Source organism: Anthonomus grandis, chromosome 14 (assembly GCF_022605725.1).
Source record: "Anthonomus grandis grandis chromosome 14, icAntGran1.3, whole genome shotgun sequence".
NCBI lineage: Eukaryota > Metazoa > Arthropoda > Insecta > Coleoptera > Curculionidae > Anthonomus > Anthonomus grandis.
Window position 1 is genome coordinate 21,779,245 of NC_065559.1, and position 24,945 is coordinate 21,804,189.

The 24,945-nt window shown below is 33.3% G+C and overlaps 1 protein-coding gene across 4 annotated transcripts in view; it reads right to left on the minus strand.

Annotated features, from left to right (window-relative positions):
* LOC126744358 (dystroglycan 1) overlaps positions 1-24,945 on the minus strand; it is a 252,399-nt gene that overhangs the window by 63,317 nt on the left and 164,137 nt on the right. For all 4 annotated transcript variants that reach the window (XM_050451734.1, XM_050451736.1, XM_050451735.1 and 1 more), the window contains 4 exons: positions 19,900-20,193; positions 6,788-7,111; positions 6,432-6,732; positions 6,116-6,381 (listed from right to left, as the gene is read on the minus strand). In XM_050451734.1, coding sequence (XP_050307691.1) covers positions 6,116-6,381; positions 6,432-6,732; positions 6,788-7,111; positions 19,900-20,151 — 1,143 coding nt within the window. In that variant the 5' untranslated portion in view covers positions 20,152-20,193. The remainder of the gene's footprint in view (positions 1-6,115; positions 6,382-6,431; positions 6,733-6,787; positions 7,112-19,899; positions 20,194-24,945) is intronic.

Below are 24,945 nucleotides of genomic sequence, written 5' to 3' on the forward strand. Positions count from 1 at the left end.
TTAATACCATATTGACACACAACAAATTATAATAGTGACACTGTCAAACTTTATGTCACATTAATTGCGTCCTTAGCCAACGTCGATAATTTTTAACCGAAAAGTTGACATTAATTATCTAAAAATAAGCTTCAAATCAGCGTTTTAATAAAAAATTTGCAGCTCGCAGCAGAAATGAGATAATGGAGTGAATCAAAAATCGAAACGTTTAGAATACATCAAAGATTATAAGGAACAGTATGTAAACAGAATTATCCACCTTGATTTTCCTAAAGGTTCTTTTGAAATTACGAGAAAAAACAACAGTTTGTTTTACTCCTGTATAATATAGCCTAATCGAAAAATGCTACTTTACAAAATGATTTTAAAAAATCACAACAGATGTATATAAAAACTGATAGCAAAATCGTGAGAATCTGATAAAAAATAAAAAATTTATAAAACATCAAAATTGGCCAATATTTCAGGGTGGCGGAATTTTCTGCCGGCGAGTATATTTTTTCAATTTGAGCCTTTCAATGATGAATCTGTGAATAGAAATGATTCTGTGAATCTATATAACATTAATTTTTACGACACAGAAAAGCCTTACCGAATTTTTATCAATAATTTTCAACACAGATGGAGCATCAATGTTTGGGGTGCAATAGTACATGATTTTGTTTTCGATCCATACTTTTTTGAAAATCGTGTAACAGGAGAAGAAGAACAAAAGAAGAAAATTTCTTAAGAGAGGATTTTCCGCGCTTCCCGACTTTGTAAAGCATCGGATGTGGCTACAGTTAAATGGTGCACCAGCTCACTTTATTGCAAATGTCAGGGAACATATCATACACCAATTTGGTAATAGATGAATTGAAAGGCTGGGTTAGTTATTGAAATTAACTTTTGCATACATATTTATTCAACTTGGATAGGTCCCACTGGATGGCCTCCTAGGTCACCAGAAATAACGCTTCTGGATTTCTTCTTATGGGGACGTATGCGAATCTACTAGGGAAGATATGGTGGAGTGCATACACGAGTCTTTTAGACGTATTACGCCTTCAACGCTTCGTGTAAATTTTTCGCACGTATAGTCCAGGCGAATTGTACCAATTTTAAGCAAAAAAGGAAAAAAATGTTATCCGGAAACTAACGACGGGAAAAGGTTTGGGGGGTATCAGGAACGAGAAAAAAATTCATGCAGGAGCAGGTTAAGGGAAGTAAAGTTTTGGGGGGGGTGAAAAGGGGTGAAAAATTGTACCTTTTCGATTTGCGGCGAAAGTTGACGTCAAAGAAAAAAATGTGTAATGGAAAAGTTGTAGATAATAAAAAAATCTACAACTTTTATTGAGGCCATTTTGTGACATAACCTCAAAATTTTCAAGAAAATCGCGAAAAATTGCTGTTTTTCATTTTTCATTTTCGGACAAACACACTAATTTTGATAAAACTTGGCAAAAAGATACTTTCATGTGTCCTTAAAAACCACAAATTTTTTCAGACCGAAATATTTACAATTTTCCGAGATATTAAGTTTTTAAAAAAAAATGACGTTTTTTTCAATTAAAATTTGTCCTTCAAAAAATCGTCGTAGGAGGTTCATCCAGGTCTCATTTTGTTTGTTTTTTTTATGTACTTTCAGATAAAATTAAAAAAAATAGACTTGCCATTTAAAAATGTGCTCAAAAATGCAAAAAACTAAAATTTTTTTTTTTCAAAAAAATGTTTACAATAATTGTTAAGAATTTGTTTAAATTTCTTAAAAAACAAAAAATCTGATTACACCATTGACTTCTACGAGAAAAAATACAAAAAAACATATATTTTGTTATTTGATCGTAAAGTTAATTTCTTGATAATATTACTATAAACATTCGATTGCATTGATATACTTAATACCGGCTACTAAGGGGCGTGGGATCTCATTGATTTTACTATTTTTACGATTAATTTTCACATTACTTAATATTTTACAATGTGCTGAGTCTATTTTCGAAGGTTACTGTGCACAAATTCGCTTTCTTCAAGGCCATTCGCTTTCTTCAAATTTTTAGCAAAATAGACAGTTTTTCCTAATTTTCCAAAAAAAATTAATACATTATCAGCTTACCAACTTATAATAATGCATTTTAATATTTTTAAAATTGAAATAATTAATTACAGTATTTGATTGGATGGTATAACAGAAAAAATACACAATAAATTTTATGAAAAAGGAATGTTTGAAATTATTTATTATTAAATGTATTACAATCAATGTGTTTTATTAAAGTAAATAATTAAAATTATCATTTTCTTATCTAAAATATTTTTTTATTGACTTTATTTATAAAAATCTATTAAGCTAATCTCGGTCTTTTCACTAAATTCATCGCTGCATCGTCATCCTGTAATTGATCGTTTGATTCTATTTCTTCTTGATCATCATTAAAATCTTCTCCATCGCTAAATTGCTCAGACTCTACATTCTCTTGATCCAAGGAAATACTTGGTTGCTCGAATGCATGCACAGTGTCTTCAAAATCACTAACATCATCTTCAATTACGTGTACGTTGGAGCATTTTCCTGTGTGTTCACATTGTGTGCACAATACGGTGCATTTCAAACCGTGTTTACGACATCCACAACGGTTGCTTGAACAATTTGTTTTGCAACTACAAGATATTTTTTTTAATAGCTCTTCAGGTATTAGTGAGATGTCTGTAAAACGAGGCACGAGCATTTTAGAGTTATTCACAGCTACTTCTTTCCAGCCCCACTTCGTCGCATTCATTTCATTTCCAAGCCACTTTTGAAGCTGATAATACGATCTGTATGAGTGTTGTGTAGCTGCTCCAACAGTTGGTGGTAATTTTTCTAATTGAAAAGTTGTCTTTGCAGTCAATACTTTGTATCGCTGAAATCTTAAATCGTCTAGAGATGATGTGGTATCCTTAGCGTTATAAACTGATGCAATTAAAGCGCAACCATTTCGAGCAATAGTTCTTGGATCTGTATTGGACTCGTAAAAAGGTTTTATTAAATCTGATAAGTTCCGAGTTTTTATAAGCAAATCGACCATGGTTCCAGTGAAGCAAGTAAAAAAGCGACAATAGACCGATAACATTCAAACTTAAAACTGTTTGAAGAGTAAATACTGTCACTTACATTGCCTCCTCCTGCTTTAAGGAAAAAAATCGGTGCATTTGCCGAATTGAATTGATTCAACAAAACTAAAAGGTCGATATCTTGGCCAACTACAACAACAGTTTTTTTATATTCGTCAACTCCTGTTGCGGAGTTTTTAATTTTGTGGCTATCAGCGATCTCTACTGCTGTCTTTATAATCATAGCATCTGCATCTTCTTCTGCTTGTTGAACTGTATAGCCTTCAAACTTTAATGCTGCAGATAACTGCTTTATCAATTCAATTTTATTTTTATCGTTTGACAAAAATTTATCTTGAGCAATTGTTATTTTTGTGTGAGATTCAAGACGAAAAGAAGGAAAGTTTGAAGAACTTTTTCGTCTTAAACGTTCCATTCTTTTGTCGAAACTGCAGTGGAATGTTCTTCACCTGCCTCATCGTCGATGTACCCATCAAATACGAAGCAACTGTTTTCGGCATAATGATTTCTTACAAAAGCCAGGTATTTGCTGATAATAACTTCAACCGTATTATTTTTTACCCAAACAACTTACTGTGATTGATTATTTGAATTTTAAAAATATTAAAATGCATTATTATAAGTTGGTAAGTCGATAATGTATTAATTTTTTCTGGAAAATTCGGAAAAACTGTCTATTTTGCCAAAAATTTAGTCATACGGCCTGGAAGTAAGCGAATTTGGGCACAGTAACCTTCGAAAATAGACTCAGCACATTGTAAAATATTAAGTAATGGGAAAATTAATCGTAAAAATAGTAAAATCAATGAGATCCCACGCCCCTTAGTAGCCGGAGTATTAAGTATATCAATGCAATCGAATGTTTATAATAATATTATCAAGAAATTAACTTTACGATCAAATAACAAAATATATGTTTTTTTGTATTTTTTCCCGTAGAATTCAATGGTGTAATCAGATTTTTTGTTTTTTAAAAAATTTAAACAAATTCTTAACAATTATTGTAAAAATTTTTTTAGTTTTTGCATTTTTGAGCACATTTTTAAATGGCAAGTCTATTTTTTTTAATTTTATCTGAAAGTAGATAAAAAGACAAACAAAATGAGACCTGGATGAACCTCCTACGATGATTTTTTGAAGGACAAATTTTAATTGAAAAAAACGTCATTTTTTTTTTTAAACTTAATATCTCGGAAATTTTCAATATTTCGGTCTGAAAAAATTTGTGGTTTTTAAGGACACATGAAAGTATCTTTTTGCCAAGTTTGATCAAAATCAGTGTGTTTGTCGGAAAATAAAAAACAAAAAAATTAAAAAACAGCAATTTTTTGCGATTTTCTTGGAAATTTTGAGGTTATGTCACAAAGTGGCCTCTATAAAAGTTGTAGATTTTTTTATTATCTACAACTTCTCCACTATACATTTTTTTCTTTGACGTCGACTTTCGCCGCAAATCGAAAAGGTACAATTTTTCACCCCTTTTCACCCCCCCAAAACTTTACTTCCCTTAACCTGCTTCTGCATGAATTTTTTTCTCGTTCCTGATACCCCCCCAAACCTTTTCCCGTCGTTAGTTTCCAGATAGCAATTTTTTCCCTAAAAAGTACAATTCGCCTAGACTAGTACGGCTGATTTGTGTTTCGAGCAAAATTATTGACATCTTGAGCAATTTTTGTGATAGAACTTATTTATAATAATTCTAATTAATGTTGTTAATGTTTTTGATGAATCCTTGATGTAACTGAACTTGATGGGAGTGATATTTATTTTTCTTGTGCCATTTTTCTACGGAAGATTTCTGTATTTAGAAGTCCGTGTTTGTTTTACTCTAATTGTAGTATCTTCTACAACCCACTTGGTAAATGTTAATTTGATTTCTTCATTTAAAACTGTTTCTTTTCTAGTTCGTTTTTTATACTCTACGCTTCCAGTAATTCTCAAGTAAAATTAAACGTTGTAATGCCTATGAAAAAATATATTATTTTTACTTTAAGAATAAATTTTGACAAAACAGTTAAAGATAATGGAAAATTTATTGGTATCAAATTAAAGGTAAAAGAAGGTTCTATCAAAACGAGTTACTAGATTTCATTTAAAAAAATAGCACAAAAATTGAAATTAAAAATATCATTATGTGAGTAACGATTTTAATCACCTTGCATAAAAAAAAATAAATTTTGGAATTTCGAAGGATAAAATGAAATTAGCCTAAAAAGGACTCAGATTTAAAAAAAATATATAAAAAACGTCGGTGGTAGATATTAATATTTAAGCGAAACATTGATTTTCTTGAAAATGTCTTTTAATTATTATTAACTAAGTAACGTCGCATTTTAGGGCAAAATAATTTTCTCCTGGGAGTCTTTACTCCCATTTCGAAAAAAAATATATTTATCCCGCTTTCATGGAACACTCTGTATCAACGAAACTAATTTTAAAAAGTAGCCCCTCTAACTCAATTAATACTCCCTCTATTAAAGATTGTTTCCTTTTTAAGATTTAGCAGCATCGAATACCGCAATATTAAATGGACACCTTGTATATATAAAAAGACTTGTCCTGACTGATATTCAACGTACAGCCCAAAGTGTAAGACCTAGAAATATCAAATTTGGGGACAACATTCCTATGGTTTTTTAGGCGCCCACTAAGAAGGTATTTTTTGAAATTCCATCGAGAAACCACCCCTTATGTATCATAGCTTCAAAACTATGCACTTTTTAAAAAAATGGTGAAACACGTCATTTTTATTTTATGACTTAATTCTATTTTTTTGTTTTTTTTAAAGGGGCTAAAACCATTCTTTAAGATTTTAACATCTTTTTTTATCCTTAAAGTAATGGCTTTTAAACTGTTAACTTTTTTTTTTTTTTATAGAGTCACAGCCCTGATGATGGTCTACAGCCGAAGGCGCTGGGCTGATATTAATATATTTCTTACGCTAAATACGTGTTGGTGTTCTATTTCACTTTCCTGTTAAATTTTTAGTGAAATTATACCTACTTTAATGCAGATGACTTACATTTAATTCGTTTTCTTCATCAAGTGGTATTTCTCCATGATGATGGCGATGCGCATGCGTAGAGGATACTTCCGTAGTAGTTGTGGTAGTAGTGCTAGTTGAACTTGTGGGCGTAGTACCCTTAGTGGTAGTAGGATATGTTGGCTGTGTAGCTGGTTTTCTGGAAATAGGGGTATGCCCTTCTACTCCACTCAGGTTATCTTCATCATTCTCGTTGTAATCGTCTTCGTAATCGTCATAATAATCGTCATCGTAGTCTCCACTACCTAAGAATTAATTTATAAAGTCTATTATTATTCGCTTCTTAACTATATACCATAATCCTCGACATTAGTCTGCCTTTTATTTCGCAATATAGGCTTAGTTTCAGTCTTAACCCTCCAACCCATTAGCGGTAGTCTTAAAACTTCAGCTATAGTGCCATCTCTCGCTTCTTGTTTTAGATTATGTACTAGCGAAGCAGTAGACTCCCACAATCTACCATCACATCCCACTAGAATTTCCATTACCGATGAGATTTTTGAACTTTTTGAATGGATATTGCCAGGTCCAGCCAGTACTACTGAGCTGTCTGTGATGTCATCTAGTTCCAGTTGTGGTTTAATAGTAAAGGCACTCTAAAATAATACATTTATGTAAAAAAATTATCAATAAAAAGTTCTAATTACTTACATAAGGCAGTCTGAAATATTTGGCAATATTATTTATTGCAATCACTCTCTGCTTTGGTTTAATTGTCCTAACATTTTTGTCCAGCAAAAAGGTTAAAATAGTGTTGTCCTCATTCGATTTACACTGGTTAGTCGTTGTACTGTCTTTGTCAGTTTCTTTTACTACTCGAATATTTATTGTTTCTAGTGGAACCTCTTTGCCTTGTACTTGTATCTTGATATGTATGTTTCCTTCGTCTCCTGGTAAAGGAACTCCCCAGAAGGTTCCAGTCTTTTTGTTAAATACGAGCCAGTGCGGTAGACCTTTTGAGTTTTCCTGTTTTGCCTAAAAAGAAATAATTTAAAATCTAGAATTTTAGATTATATATGATAATTATTTTAAGTTGTAAAGGCAGCTCTCGGGAGAGCCTGAAGTTTTTTGTTTTGTTGCCAATAAATATTGAAATATTCGCCTTTTTTATAAATAATTTTAATTTTATGATTTAGCAGAGGCAAAAAGTGATGAAACTTTCATGTCTCATCTCTTTTTAATTTTGCAAATTGTATGACTGAAATTGAGTTCAGTAGGTTCCTAGGTTGTATCCTATATCGGTTTAAAAATGCCCCGCGGATACTTACTTATGGGACGATGTAAAAAAAATAATTGTTGACAAATTTAATAGTGGGCAAAAGCAAGCTTCAATAGCTTAAGATTTAAATCTTAATAGATCAATTATAAGCAGGGTCATTCCCTTTTGGAAGATTAGAAAAACTATAAAAAGCCCCCCCAAGACCGGAAGACCCAAAAACTAATGATGCTGAAGGTAGAAAAATGAAGAGGTTTGTAACCAGTAACCCATTTGCTTCAGCTAGTAGTGTTAAACAAGAATTACCAAAAGTCTCACTCTCGCATACGATATCGCCTTAGTGAAATGGGACTGTATGGGCGGCATCCAGCAAAGAACCTTTTTATTTCACTTAGGAACAGGGCCGCTATAGTCGGATTACCGAACAGATGGAGTAAATGATGTGCGCGAAATATAGGCCCGCCCATCGATGCAACCTTGGCAGATTTAGACGAGGAGAATTACGCCTACTTATTTTAAATTATTTTACCGTACAGCTTTGCTTTGTAAGCAGATTTTTTTTAAATATAATACGGTCGCCTGTAAAACGGGTCAAAACCGATTTTGAGGTTGTGCCAGATAATGATATAATAATCCCTTTTAAGTATTTTGTTATGCAAAGTTATGTTAATATATTGGGGTTTACCGAAAAGGGACAGGTAATCCTTTTAAGTAATCGTGCCAGGTCAAACATTTAGGGTGTAATTGGCCAGGTTCATCAGAATCGAGCGCTACCTGAGTGCTGGAGATCATAGTATGGACCAATAAAAATTGTCATACCTGAGCAACAATCGAGCGCTCAGGGAGCGCTTTTTTCTGATGAACCCGGCCATTATAAAATATAATTTTATGATCATTATGATCAGAAAATTAAACCAAAACAATGTAAAGCCGCTCGACTAATAAAATTAAATAAAACCCCAAGTCATGAACCCTATCGAGGCTCTAGGCCACACCTCCGGCGCAGAACGATCACGTGACCACTCCATCTGTTCGGTAAACCGAGTATAGACTAAAGATATACTGCCCTGGAAAAATGGAAAAATGTTTTATTTTCGGATGAGAGCAAATTTAATTTGTTTGGAAATTCAATTTGGTTGGTGTAAAGTGAGTATGACATCCGAAGAGTTGTAGACTTAATCCCAAATACACTTTGCCCACTATAAAACATGGCGGCGAAAATGTTATAGTGTGGAGGTGTTTTTCAGGAAGAGGTGTTGGTCAATTAATGCGTGTAGAAGGTAAAATGGATCGTTTTGAATATCTGCGCATTCTTGAGCAGCAAATGCTTCCACATGCTGAAGACAACATGCCATTATTGTGGACGTTTCAACACGATAACGATCCAAAGCATACCTCAGTACTTGTGAAACAGTGGTTAGCTAGCAATAGAGTTAATGTCATGAGGTAGCCTGCTCGGAGCCCCATGAAAATCTTTGGGAAGAATTGGATCGACGTGTAGGACAAAAAAACAAGGCTAAATTCAGAAACCAGGATGAATTATTTTAAGAATTAGATAAAATATGGTTGACCATAAGTCCAGAATATATCTAGGTGTATAGAAGTTATAACACTAAGGGACTTCCAATCCGATATTAATTGTACTCTACGGAAAAATTAAATAAATAAATTGTGTCTCCACTTTTTGCCTTTTATTAAAATATATAATTATAAATTTTCCGCTTAGAATTTGTTTGTTTCTCCACTTTTTGCCGATAGTGTATGTCAAAAATGAAATTGAATGTACCCACTACATTCATTTTCATTGAGTCAGTGAGGTAAAGCAATAATAGGTAATAAATAATGAGGTAAAGCAATATAAGGAGAAAGCCTGAAGAAACTAAAATCGGAACATATGTTCTATTAGGTCGGTAGCGAATCTGAAACAGTGAGAATCTTCGGTTTCTTTGTACACAGAAAACACGAAAGCAGCATCATATGAGTAAGAAGTGTCTCTACTAGAGTAGCTCTCCTAATCTTGAAGCTTAGCAAAAGGTATACTTACAAAATTGTGCAAATATATGCTCCAATAAGTGATCGGACTATGAAGTAAAGGAATTGTACGATGACAAATGTCACAGTAACACATTTTACTATAATTTAGGAGGACTTCAACGCTAAGATTGGGAGAAATACCGATCCTACAGAAACGTCACTAGGAACAACTCTTCTTTGTTTCTTGCTAGAAATGAACCTATTCCAAACGAATAACTTCTTCTAGAAAAAAGATCATCGAAACATGGCACAAACTCGATAAAAAATGAGATTGATTGTATCATTACCGACTAGAAACTTGTTACAGTCCTAAACCAGTTTTCAACGGATGGCGATCACAGAATTGTGGGAGCCTCTAGATATAGACCTTGAAAAGGAGAGGTCTCGTACTTGGATAGACCTTGAAAACACAGACCCATTCTAAGAACCCATCGACACTATCCTTGAAACACAATCAAAATATCAACACCTTAAATGACATTATACTGAAAGCTATAGAGGAAAGCCAGAAGGTTCCTCGCCAAAAAAAACAAATACAAATAGACTAATCCCTCCAATAAAAAAGTTAATGAAAGAGAAGAGAAAAATTCAAAAAAAATAAGAACAAAGAACAGCATAAACTTAGAAAGATAAACAAGAGGATATCAAAAGACATAAACAAAAGTACAAAAATGTACAAATATAACGAACGATCGAAGATAATAGAAGTTTTCAAGCTGTAAAGCCAGAAAACTGCGACACAGTAAGCACCGGAAAACCACTGTGTTATTTTTTACAGGACAGTCATCATGGTTACCAAACAAAAATGGAACGGCCCTTAGTCCCGGGTACACCTTAAATGGTTAAAGGAAGCGAAGAATCACCCGGCCAACCTTGAAGATGGGCACCTGGAATGCCAGAAGCATGTTTGAAAGCAGAAAAGTGCGTAATGCTATATAATAAATGAAACGATTGAACATCTAAATGTTGGGGATCAGTGAACTGCGATGGCCAGGAATAGAAGAGAGCAGCATAAGCGACCACACGGTATATTACAGCGGCAAAGATGATAGGCATCACAGGAACGGAGTGGGCATTATAATCAGCAAAAGGTTGAAACCCTATGTTGTTGTATTTATATGCTCTACTAGTAATGCGGATAACGATGAGATTGAGGATTTATACAATCAGGGAGATGGCCTCCTCTGATATACTACAAATCACGCGATTACGATGATAATTAGGGACGTCAATGCTAATATTGGAAGAGGTTCTGATGAAAACATTCGATCTTGATCATAGAAACGAAAGAAGAGACAGACTGGTATAATTTTGCAGGGAAAAGAAGCTGAGGATTACAAATACTTTTTTTAAACTACTTTCACGGCGCCTGTACACGTGGAAATCCTCCTGAGAACGTTATAAGAAATCAAACAGATTTCATACTAATCAGCCCGAGATTCAGAAACAGCATCTTCTCGGCAAAAACATATCCTGGAGCCGATATCTACTCCGATCACAATTTGCTGGTATGTCGCTTCCAAGTTAAACTACAAAAACTACCACCCAAAAAACAAATTGTTGGATATAACCTAGAAAAGCTGAACGAAACAGCTGTAAGAACACACACATGTTCAGGACACTCTTAGCGCAGGAATAAGTAACATCAAGATTACAGGGAAAACGAAAGTAGAAGATGCTTGGACCTTCTTAAAGAATACAGACCTTAAGACCAAGGAACCCCTTATACACACCAAGCAAAAGGCCAAAAAAACCTTGGATGATACAGCATATCCTTGACTCGATGGAGCAACGCAGAATAGCTAAAATGCAAAATTCCAAATTGTATAGAACTCTTCACAGAAACTAACGCTATTATCCAGCCTGGAAACCTTCCAAATCACCAAATAAAATATGATAAAGAAAATTGTTTATACGGCACTATTAAAAGAACTCGTCCATATTCTCAAAGAGACCTTGATATAAATAAATCAAAAGAAACAACACAAAGTCTCATCATCAGACCTTAAGAAGGTTAAACACGACCGACTGGGTCAATTATACACACACAGTCGGTCGTGTTTTAACGTTGCTAAGGTCTGATAATGCTCTTAGGAGCGAAACATGTGTCACCACTTTAACCAAGAAAAGAATTTTTTGAGACCGAGACTTCTTTTGAGTTATATAAGGCACTTATTCTTGGTATTGCTCCATATATGACACTACATCTCAAGTAATTATTTTTAAAAACAAAATTTTTTTTTGATTAATTGTTCAGGAGCTCCACACATTGAAACACCATTTGAAATTTGTGTGACTCACCTAATCTCGCTACCTCCAGGTGCCGAGCTGGACATCTTTGTCAAGCATGCTAAAGAGTAATGGATGAGCGATAAATGCCAAGAAATAGAAGACCTTAGTAAAGACATGACACTTTTAATCTTCAGAAAAAGATCAAAGAAGCAAATGGTAGATATAGGAAAAAAATTGCGGCGAACATAAAAGATCAAAGGGGTCTCGTCAACCTCGTCTATAAAATAGGAGAAAAACTAAGGGTGTGGCAGAACTATATCGTCAAGCTATTAAGTGATGATCCACGTCCTGAAAAAATAGTATTTTGAAATGCAGATAAAACCATTTCAGGAGTCCAAAACGCTATTAAGATAACGAAAAGTGGCAAAGCGCTGGGTCCAATAAACAACATACCAAATGGAAATTCTCAGTCATGCAAGAAAATTGTCTCAGAACACTAACACAGTTTTTTAATAAAATATAACAACACCGGACGTATTCCAGATGAATGTTAATTGTCTACTTTTGTAGCTCTGCCTAAAAAGCCCAATGCAGAATCATGTGAACATTTTAGAACAATTAGTTTAATGGGTCACGTGCTGAAAGTGTTCCTTAAAATAATTCATGCACGTATCCAGAACAAATGTGAGTCAAACTGAAACTCAATTTTCAAGTCAGTTATTGACGTAATCAATTAATTTCCAAATCATCAGTTTGGTGTAATTTAAACTGAAACAGCTTAAGTAATGAACTGAGAATTTATTATACGTAATAAGTTTTTCTTTCTTAAATCCAGCACAAGGGCACTCAAGCTAAAATGCTTAAAAAGCAACTTAAAAAGCATTTAGTCTGACAATTCTGCCAAAGGGACTGAAAAAACGTGGAACAGACCCATTATCCTTTTAGCCCTCCATGCCCTTATTTCCGGCAGATAGAGCAGAAATTGGCGTGGGAAATCGAGCCAAATTCAACTATGAAAACTTTATTTAAATATGCATATTTATTATGAGAAAGATTACAATATATTTCAATTCTTATTTATGAAAACAATAATAAAATAAGGTATAACCATGAACTTAATAAATATACCTGGACTGCCAATTCAATGAAAAGTAAATGACCACTACTAGGGTTCCGCCATTTTGCGTGATAGTGTCCTTTCGATGTTGGTCACTCTGACATATTTCAGTTGTGCCAATTGTAGGGAAACAAAATTAAAGTTCTTGAGAGTTTATATCTATATTTGTGTTCTGTGGGTTATGTTTACAAATACAAAATAGAAAGTTACATTTAGTTAAGAATTTAAGAGAGTTGCTTTAGATCTGTGATCTTTCTTGTACTTCTTTAAGAATTTTGTTAAAATTTATGTTTAGTATTCCTCACCTAAAATGAGAATAAATCATAATACCATGAAAATGACGATCTTCATTGAAATTTTTGCTAGTATTTAGGTAACAAATTCAGTTAAAAACACATTTTATTTTCTTTTTATCTTTACTATTACGAGTTTTAGTTTCCTTCTATTTACAGAGTTTTCACATTAATAGGTACAACTATCTATAAATATCAAAATATAGATGATTTTATGAATTGAAAGAACTCGTCCATTATCTCAAAGAGACCTACGTAACTAAAGAAAAAATAAAAACTCTAAGTCTCAGTCTCAAAATGTTTTTTTCATATGTATTCATCAGGTAACATGTTTCGTTAATAAAGCATCATCAGACCTACAATAAACAGAAAAACACACGTAACTACAATAAAACCTTACACTAAAACAAAATCAAATATTAAAAATTAATTAAAATTACCTTATAGCTAGATGACCTGCTAAGTACTGACAAATAAAATTTAAATCTGAGAATACTCACATATTTTATAATAAAAACAATAACACGGTACAAAAATTCAACAAAAAATATAAAAAGGAAAAAACGTGATAGGTGTAGTATTTGAACCCACGCTCTAAAGTTGATCTCGGTGAAACACCAGACCGTTAATCACACGGCCAGCCCTGCTTATGAATATTAGAGTCAAAGGCATATATGTGTATCGTAAGCATGTAAAGATAAGATTATTAAAGATAAGTCCTGGCTCGAAGGTGAAAACATCATTACCGCATGTCAAAATTGGACTCTTTTTGGCTTTGGTGATTTCCATTTTCTCCAAGAGATCCAACTTTTTACCCTTAGGGCACTCGTGAACAATGGAAACATTTTTAGGGACGGAAAAACTATGACCCGTTGATAATAAATGGTTAGCAAATGCTGACTTAGTTTCTGTGGTGTTGGTATCCCTGAACTTATTAACGAGGCTTAGGTGTTCCTGTACCCTTGTGGATACCTTCCTTTCTGATTGTTTAACATAAACAGCAGGGCAATCCTTACAATTAAGACAATATACACCCGATTTAGATAGAGGATCCTTTTTATCCAACGTCCTTACTAGGTTCTTTCTTAACGAGCTAGTCGTTTTGAAAGCTATGGGAAGGCTGAAAGGCTTAAAAAATTTTGCAAGTTGTTGAGAAATGCCGCCGAAATAACTAAGGCATCTAAAATTATTATTGTTGGTGATGTTGTTCGGTGGGTGGACGATGTGATAGGACGTTTATATTTAATTTAAAATTTGTAATATAATTTGTTCAAGTTGTAAAGTGAGAAATTATTGTTTACAGCAATTATTTTTATAATATTATGTTCTTTTTGAAAAGCGTCTTTGGACAGAGGTAATTTAAATAAACGGTAGAACCGAGGGTACACCATTGAATTAAAGGCTGCATAATTGTGTTGATAAGGGGAATTGGAGTTAAATTGGAATATATTATCTGTTACAGAAGGTTTGCGATATACTTCAAAAGAAATACTGTTATTATTTCAGTATAAAAGAAGATCTAAAAAGGGTAATTATCCGTTTGTCTCTCTTTTCAGCGTAAAAGAGATCTGATTATGAAGGGAGTTAATAAATGACAAGAAATCCAATAAATCATTCTCGTCACCAACCCACAACACGCACACATCGTCCACGTACCTTTTATAAGCTCTCAAAAAGCCCGCAAAACGACTTTTCATGATTTTCTCCTCCAAGTGACTCATGAAGACCTCGCTCAAAAACGGTGAAAGACAAGAACCCATGGTGAGACCAGATTTTTGCCTAAAGAAATGATCATTAAATTTGAAGAAATTTTGTTCCAAAACTAATGATAAAAGGTGGATAAGATTATCTACCACCAGTTTTGGCAAAGTACTGTTATTGTTTAGCAGTATCTCAACCAATGTTAAACAATCTGACGAGGGTATGCTAGGGAACGATTATTAGCGAAACATGTTACTTGATTAATTAAAAAGATATTTTGAGACTGAGACTTAGAGTTTTCAATTTTTCTCTAGTTACGTAGGTCTCTTTGGGATAATGGACGAGTTCTTTTAACCTTTAAATAAAGATGGTAATACATTATTCACGTATTTAATAAGGAGGAAGATACATCGCATGTTCCAGACGATATACGCAAGCGTCGTTTACAAATCGTCAAAAACTAGGCAATCCACTATGCTCACACGTCAAACGTCAATGTCGTCAACTTCATTACCGTTATTTAATATATTTTTCGTTGGCAACACTGAAAATGTTCAGAGTGGCCAACATCAAAAGGACAAAACCACTATAAAAATGGCGGCCACCAGGTAGTGGCCATTTGCGGGTATCGTGGCCATATGCATTAGCAGTCCAGGGATATTGATTAAGTTCGTGGGTATAACTAATGAATTCTACTTAAAATTCGATTTATGAGGAAACACTCATACGAGCAAGCTGAATTACAGGTCCACTAGATGGCACCACCAAAATGCTAAGGTCAGAGAATCAAATAGAGGACAACATAATATTGTCTCCAGAAGAAAAAACATAAGAAGTAGCTAAAACATAGAACAAAATAAAAAAAAATATTGGTTGTTACGGACGTGTATAATAAGAACAAATTACTGATAGTCCTATGGTTTGAACCATTGGTGTGATGCTCAAATTACGAGACAGTTTTACCACTTACCAAAACTCTTTATTTTTAATCTCGATATGTGTTTCGTTAACGATGCTGATGATGAACAGAATTTATATTTTAAGATAAGTACTAAAATTAGATTAATTAATGCAGATGTTTGGTTTCTAAAATCTTGAAAACGCCTTTTAGTTTTTCCAAAGTTTATTAATGTATCTTTAAAAAGTAAATCTCAATTTGCCAAAAAGGCTGAAGTTTTTGCTAAGCAAAATTGGCTAGATTTAGAAATCAAACATTTATAGAGTAAACGTAGCATTGTAGAATTAGAAGCATACACACTTTTTAAAAAACTCACTTTTAGACAAACTTATTTAGACTATCAAGCAAGCAGTAATTTTCAAAGAAATATGTTTGAGTTTATTAACCATAATTACATTTTCTTCACTACACAAAAAACTAAAAAAGTTAGTGTGTGCGAAGGATAAACCACAAAAGGAAAATTTCATTAATCGTTGAAAATCAATCCTCTGATTGATTTAATGAGAAAGAGCTTGATGTTTTTAATAAGGGTCTAAACTTTGCACTAGTTTCAAATTGCAAAAACAACCTGGAGGATTTTGTAGTAAGTGTTGAATCATCAATTCAGTACTTGCCTAAATCTTCGAAAGGTTTTGCTAGAGAAACGATTCGCAGCAAAATTACAAAGAATCTTACTAAATCAAAAAACACATCGGGTTCTAAGATTATTAAAGGACTGAGAGAAAAAGATTGTATATTACCAGAATATTTTAAAACCAAAAACCCAGAATATTTTAAACGAGTTGATGATCTTATTGAAAATGGCCCATATAAAAAGATTTCTAAAAACCCTTTATAAAAAATGATTTCGGAGGTTAATACAGCATTAAATGACTGCAAAAACCTTGTTTCCTCTTCAGAAAAATTCAAGTTACAACTTTCGAACCCAAAAATTCCAAAAATTATATTGGTTACCAAAAATCCAATCCAATCCAACCTGGCAATAATATTAAAAGACCAATTGTCTCCACTATAGGATCTCCAACTTACAACATTTCAAAGTTTTTAGTAAAGCAGTTTGAGAAAATTACCTTATGAATGTTTTTCAGTCAAAAACAGCCAACAGTTTATTTCAAAAGTCAATAATTTAATTCTAAGTGAAAATGAAATTTTTGTTTCTTTCGATATAACTTCTTTGTTCCCAAGCATTTCCATACCAGATTGAACTTTTGGAAAGTACTAATTTCGATAATATCCAAGAAATAATTAAATTAACAAAACTTTGTATGCCACAAAATACTTTTTCATATAACAACTCATACTATGAACAAACTGGAAGGTACAGCCAGGGGTAATTGCCTCTCTCCTTTCCTAGCAGAGCTCTTTATGAACCGTTTTGAGTTAAATGCAAAAAATACATTCCAATACTTTTTACGAGTTTGGTTAAGATATGTTGATGATGTGTTTGCTGTGTTCGACAAAAGCAAATGCAATATTGATAATTTTATAGAACAAGTCTATAACTGTTTTTCATCTATTAAATTTACCTTCGAACAAGAAACAAATAACCAGCGTCCATTCTTAGATAATCTTGTCATAAAAAATAATATTAAGTTAGAATTTGATATTTATAGAAAAGAAACAAATACTTTTAGATACATAACTAGTGACTCTAACCATTGTTTTCAACATAAAATGGCTAGCATGCATTTCTTGGTACATCGTTTGGTCTCATTTTCTCTAAGTAATAGTAGATTTAATAAAGAAAAAGCAACAATTAAAACAATTGCTAGGATCAATGATTATGTTGATAAAATTATTGATAAGCTGATTAGAAAACATAGGTTTAAAGTTAATCTTAAAAACTACCACATTTCAAAAAGATAAAAATAAACTTTTGTTGTAATACCATACGATCCTATCTTGACGAGAGGCTTTGATAGAGTTTTCAAAGACTAAGAATGGTCTATCAAAGTTTGGCCAAGTTACGAAATCTTTTAGAAAACCCAAAAGATAAAATAAAGACCAAGGAAAAGTCTGGGATCTATGATTAATTGCAACCGTTGTGATAAAAAGTACATAGGACAAACCAGAAGATCAATTAATGCCAGATTTAAAGAATATGTAGCTCATGTGAAATATGGAAGAGTTGAAAAGTCAAGTGTGGCTGAACATGTTATAAATACTGGTCACTTTGTAGGGATAGACAACTTAAAATTACTTAAACCAGTTAATAAAAATAGAAAATTAGATGCATACGAAAGTTTAGCAATATTCCAAAATCAAAAAAACATTCCTAACAAGGATAAAGGTCCAATCCCTTATAGTCAATTAAATAGTTTAGTTAGTGTTTAAAATTTGTTTGGCCATGCTTTTTTGCTTTTTCCGCTCTATTAGTTAAATCATTAGTATACAGGGTGTTTCTTAACCTATACGCTTAAACTTGGGAATTTATTGCTGACGGCAAATAATGACTAATAGTGAAAAAAAAATTAGTAAGATAGTTTTAGTTACGGAGATAAACGACTTAATAATTAAAATTTAAAAAAAGTAAATTCTCCAAAATAAATGTTTATTTAACTATTATAGTAACTGTTCGAAGTTATTTCCATGAATTCAATACATAATTAAGCACGCCTAATCCATGAGTTGCAGACGGCAGCTAATCCAGGTTGTAGTCGAATTTCCTCGGCGGCAGCAAATATCCGATTTCTTAATTCTTGTTCATTGTCAACTTCGGTTACATACACCAGAGATTTTAGGTGGCCCCAAAAATAAAAGTCAAGCGGATTAAGGTCGGGTGATCGAGGAGGCCATCCAATTGGACCACCTCGGCCTATCCATCGTTCGGGGCACATTCGATCCAAATGCCGTCGCACTGGTCGCTTTTTGGTCGCGCAAAATGTGATGGAGCACCATCGTGAAGAAACCACAAATTCTGCCTAATGTGAAGAGGGACTTCTTCAAGGAGTACCGACAAATTTTGTCTCAAGAATTGTAAATAAAGAGCACCAGTTAGACGATTATTCAAAATGAAAGGGCCAATAAGTATTCCGGTTACAATTCCAGCCCACACATTTACTGAAAATCGTTGTTGAAAGTTTGTTCGCCGAATGGCATGCGGATTTTCAACTGCCCAAAAATGCTAGTTGCAAAAATTGTGAATACCATTGCGTGTGAAAATTGCTTCATCCGTAGCTAAAATGTTCCTGGTAAAGTTTGGGTTTAACTGCTGCTGATGTAACAACCACTCGAAAAAGTTTACTCGAGGCGCATGATCCCTTGGAAGTAAAGCTTGTACCCTTTGGACATGAAATGGATACAGTAATTCATGCCTTAAAATTCGCCAAACTGTGACTGGTGATAATCCAAATTGCGTTGCAATTGTTCTAGTGCTTATGTTAGGATGCTCTTCGATGATATCTAAAATCAAATTCTCCAGATTTAAAATGCGCCTAGGTCTAATGGCTCCACCATGTTGCCCTGGCCTCGGCCGCAAATTTCCAGTTTCTCTACCCCACTGAAGCACACGCAAAAAAGCCAATACCCGGATGATACCTATAAGGAAACCTTTGTGCATAAAGATTAGCTGCAGCCACACTGTTTCGTCTTGATTACCCGTATGCCAGTAACATGCCCATTAGTTCCTCATTTGAAAAATTATGCGGCATAATTTTAATAAAAAACCAAATACGACCACAACTGTATCAACTGATAGCAAAGTAGATACTACTAAACATAATAAACATCATCCGGACTTGTTCTTAATTTGAAAACAAAATTCTACCCGATAAAGTTATTACATTTTTGTGAAAAAAAAAAGAATTATCTTAGAAACTAAAAATATTTTACTTAATTTTTTTTTTCACTATTAGTCACTATTATTTATCATTAGCAATAAATTCCTAAGTTTATGCGTATAGGTTAAGAAACATCCTGTATAAGGAGATCTGTAAGTAGTTTTAATCTTCTCCCGAAGATGCTAACATCGTTGGCGAAACACGTGTCGAGATTAAAAATAAAGCGTTTTGGTTAGTGGTAAAACTGTCTGGTAATTTGAACAAATTACTGGTTTTTAATAGTGAAAATGATAAAAAATATGAAGGTTTTTACAGCAATGATTTACCATCTAATAAATATAAAATCTCTGCTAAAACACACTACATGGTTCCAATCAGAACGACTTGTCACAGTTATTCGAATAATTCTCCTTAAATTTCATATTCTACTTACAATATAATATCCTTGTTGGTCTTTTGCTAGCTTCAGTCCATGAGGTGCCAAATGGAAGACTTGACCTACAATTGCTTCATACTGATTTTGATGAAGCTCCTGTTGCCCGTTATGCAGTAAGTCTATATCTAAATCTTCTGGAAAGTCAAAGGTAAAACCATCTTCTTTCGGTTGACCATTGAAGCTCAGCGAAGAACAAAACAGCGTTGAAAATAAAAGTGACGCAAGAGCTGTGATGCTAAGAGCAGACATGACGAAGATGAAATGAAGGGGAACGTCACACAGTCATATTATCTGAAACAAAATACATACAAATTATTTAAATATTATTCACAAGAATGGAATATTTTATATTTTAAAAGTTTTTTACTTTAAATTAGATTTAATAGATATTTTTCAATCGGTATTTCGATTCGAGGCCAGACCAGCCCTGTTATTAAATATTGATAGTGGGAAAATGTGAGCGGAGCGACGAGAATTGAAATAAATTAATTTAAGACTCGGAGCGCTATTTTATACCATCACTGTGCCGTGCCGCTTTCCAGTTTTTGATATTCCTCATTCTGTTACGGAATTTTAATTAAATGGCAATAGATCTACAGTGCCTGACGGTTCGCGAGGAATTATACGCAGTCCGGAAAATACAGTTTTATCAAAATATTTCCTTGTTATTTTGCAGACATTGTTTCCATTGTTACATGCAAAAGAATGGAAATTAACTGCAACGAGATACAAGTTTATTTCAGTCTGGATAAATAAGTAAAAAAAAGTTACCTGAAAAATATATTAATAACCTGAAATATTTCATTATTCGCATACTTGCTACATATCACGAACATGTATCATTTATTAGTGTGGACTCAACATTAAAACAGCTAATAAATCATAAATAAAGTGTGTTTCAATAAACAAGATTTGAATTGCGCGCCATGTTTGACAGTCATAATGTCACTATGATTATGACGTGACCGATCGAAAGTTGACAGATGAAATTTACTAGTTATTCATTAAGCTTTAATTACAGTATAAGTAAATGAACTTTAAAATTGAATAGTTCTATGTTTGGGAATGACAAAGTACAGTTACGTGTATTCCTACCATGTGTTACTGTATGAGAAACAAGATTGTTAAGAACTCAACCATTTGGATGCTTTAAATCAAGGTCTTATATAATCAAATTTTTTACGGTTGTAGCAATACTTGAGAAAAAAATTTAAAGTTTTGTAAACTCTGGTTTTTTTTTAATTAAGTAACGACCAATAAAGTACATTACAATACTGCATTTGAAGATTTTAATAAATGAGTCAGATAACCTTATTTAAAGTTAGTTGAAATAAAAAAAAAAAAAACACCTACATTTTTTTCACATGCAGAGGGAGCCGGAACCATATACCCAATTTTAATCTGAAATAAGTTTTGGCATGGGCTGAGATCCAAATAGTATAAATTTTGATTTTGAGCTGTTAAGGACAAGTTTATGAGCCTTCGAAATTTTCGAAGTACCGTCAAACGGGGTTAAGTAAATCATAGTGGGTAAAATGAATTAATCGGGTATTTCCGCAAAAAAGTCGATCCCGTCGCAGACCTGCCCCATATAGTGACATTATTGCATCGAGATGACCTCGTTAGTATGTCTTTGTATGTGGTAGGGTGTGTTTCGCTGCTCAAAAAAATACACGTGAGTACCATAACGACATGTTCCGGTTAAACGATTTTTTTGTATTTTACAAAACTTTGGAAACGATTGGTTGCGGAAGTGATCAATATTAATATTTATTTACTTGAATGTAATCAATGTGTTTATTAGACATTAATAAACAAATTTGTGCTTAATTTTTGGTAAATTTTTTTTTTGTTGAATTTTAGCATTTTTTTTTTCTAAGATGGTAACTTTAATGGGTAAAATGAATCATTTAAGTGTCGCTGTAAATTTATGATTAAATTTTTTAGAACTTTTTTTTTAAATAATTTTTTATATAAGAAATATTTTTTATTAGTTTTGGTCTTTTTAGCATGCCGAGAACTTACAAAAAAAAATTGGGACCGCAGGGAAAATGTAACTACGATCAAGAATATGTTCGTCGAGCAGTGGCAGCGGTTAGACGAGGTGATATGTCCATGAGACAAGCATCTGAAAGATTTGGTGTACCTTTCAGTACCATTCAAAGAAGATATCATGGCAAACATTCTTTAAAATATGGTCGACAGCCTGTACTAAGTGGTGAGCAAGAGCTAAGACTAAAGGAGACAATCAAAATTTGCGCCGACTGGGGATTCCCATTAAAAAGTACAGATGTTAGAGCATTTGTGCAACAATATCTAAATAGACTAGGAGTAAGGGATTCCAGATTTAAAGAAAATATGCCAGGGATGGACTGGTTCAAAATTTTATGAGCAGAAATAAAGACCTTACCGTTAAGTTGGCTGAAAATACAAAACGCGTTAGAGGTGCATTAACCCGCGAGGTTATTCAAAAATATTTTGAAAACTTGCAGGTCACGTTGAAAGACGTCCCTGCTCAAAATATTATCAATTACGACGAGACCAATTTTGTGGATGATCCCGGGTCGGCTAAAGTAATTACAAAAAGAGGTGCAAAGCATGCCCATAGGTTAATAGACTTCTCAAAGACCAGCACAACTGTGATGTTTGCAATAGCCGCTGATGGAACATTACTGCCTCCATATACGGTATACAAGGCAAAACATTCCTATGATGGTTGGACAGAGGGAGGAATTGAAGGAGCAAGATATAACAGAAGCATGAGTGGATGGTTTGACTCTGATATATTTGAGGACTGGTTTAAGACAATTGTCATGCCTTATTTTCGAAAGCTTGCTGAGCGTAAAGTTTTAATAGGCGATAACTTAATAACTTAACACTAATGTCGTACAGCAATGTGAGAATAATGAAATTGATTTTGTCTTACTCCCTCCCAATTCAACTCATTTGCTTCAACCGCTCGATGTCGCGTATTTTAGGCCTTTAAAAGCTGCATGGAGATCCACCTTGGAACAATGGAAATTAAAACACCGTGGAGTCATTCCTAAAACGGAGTTTCCAAGGCTGCTGAGACAGAGTGTGGAAAAGGTTGGCATAAAGTCGAAAGAAAATTCCATTGCTGGTTTTAAGGCATGTGGAATTTTTCCGCTCGATCCCAACAAAGTTTTAAATAAAATTCCACGAAATTTACACATCGATGAAAATGGTGAGAATAATGATCAGGCCTGGAGTAACACAATAATCAGTCACCTAAAAAATTTAAAAACTACCCCGAATCAATCAACAAAGAGAGGAAAAAAAATTATTATCGAGGCTGGCAAAAGTGTGTCAAGTCAAAGTTTATTATCAACGATAATAGATAAAACACCCACAAAAAAATCATCTAAAAAAACATGAAAAAAAACGAAAGAAGAGCTCTGGAAATATCAGATGATGAGTTAGATCGAGAGTTAGATAAAGAATTTTCCCTAAGTAATTTCGAAAATATTGTTGAAAACTTTGACGAGTTTGATCCAAATCCGTCGACATCGAATGATGATACTTACATGATCGACACAGACTTATCCATGGAGCCAAGGATTGGGGAGTTTATTATTGCAAAGTTTTTAACCGAGAAACGAGATCGATTGTTTGTTGGCAAAATCGAGAATTGTTCAAAGAAAAAAGAATTTACTATAAATGCCATGAGAAAAAAGGAAAACTCGGAAAAGGGGTATTTTGTTTATCCAGAAATACAGGACCTTTGCCTAATAAGCCAATACCAAATTATTAGAAAACTGCGTCAAAAGTCTTTCAAGAGGGGTAAATTTGTTTTTAACTTAGACAACGACGAATTTAAAAAGTTGGAGTAATTTCTTTTTTGTTAATTTTCCTATGTTTTGTATGTAGACTTAAGTTTTTTTTACCAAGAGTGCCATTTTTGTTTAAAGAAAAGTTCCTAAGTTTGTTGTTTTTATAAAGCCTTAATATTCTGTGATAGAATGTGTTATAGAATAAGACTTTGTTACTTAATCTTACTTTTGTTACCTTTAGAATAAAGAATTTGTTTTTTTTAAGTGTTTTTTTCCGTTTAAATCTTCTTTTTTTATTTTTTGTTGATTCATTTTACCCACATTATATTTAAAGTGAATTTTACAGCACTTCTAATACATGATTCACTTTACCCCAAACCGGAGGGTAAAGTGAATCAGACTTTATCAAAAAAAATTGAGGACTTCCCATGCTTAAATGCTTACAAGTTTTAACAAAATCTTTTAAGACGTTTACCAGAATCTACAATATTTTTTACATATTTTTTAATTTAATACTTTGGCAGAAAAACGAAAAAAAACACTTATTTTGATTCACTTAACCCCATTTGACGGTAGTTGAAATATCAGAGTTTATATAGTGTACAGAAGCAGCGATATCTCGATATCAGAGTCTTTAATTAGGGTTCTCAGAATCAGTGCCTCTATTGTGGGGTATTTTGATCTACACTTTAAATTCACTTAATAAACAAGTTAGTATATTTTACTCTCTAGTGGCTTGGCACCTGCTCTCGTGACTATAGTTACCACAAGCTCATGAAGCGTTAAGTTAAGGATGTTTCACACCAAGGCGACACTCACGCTCCACTTATACGGTGCTCCAGGTACGCTCAAAATTACTCACTGACACCAAGCTCAAGCGCATTCATTAGGGCGTCGCAATGTTTTGCCGAGGATATTTTGAGCGTTGGATTTTATCGTGTCAAGACTTGAGCGCTAGTGTTTTTACCAAAAATGGACAACGTGAACGAGAAATTAATAGAAATTGTTTGTAATAAACCCGAGCTGTATGATCAATCGAACAAATTATACAGTGATAATGTCCACGAAAAAAATATATGGTCAGAAATAGGGAAGGTATAAAACAGAACAGGTAAATACTAAAGATTTATTTTATTAATCTAGAAATAAAATATGTATAAACAATTTTAAGATATTAAGTTAGATGTTACGTTTGATAATTAAATCATATCATTTTGCCAAGGGACCGCGCCTTCCTCTGAGATAAAAAATC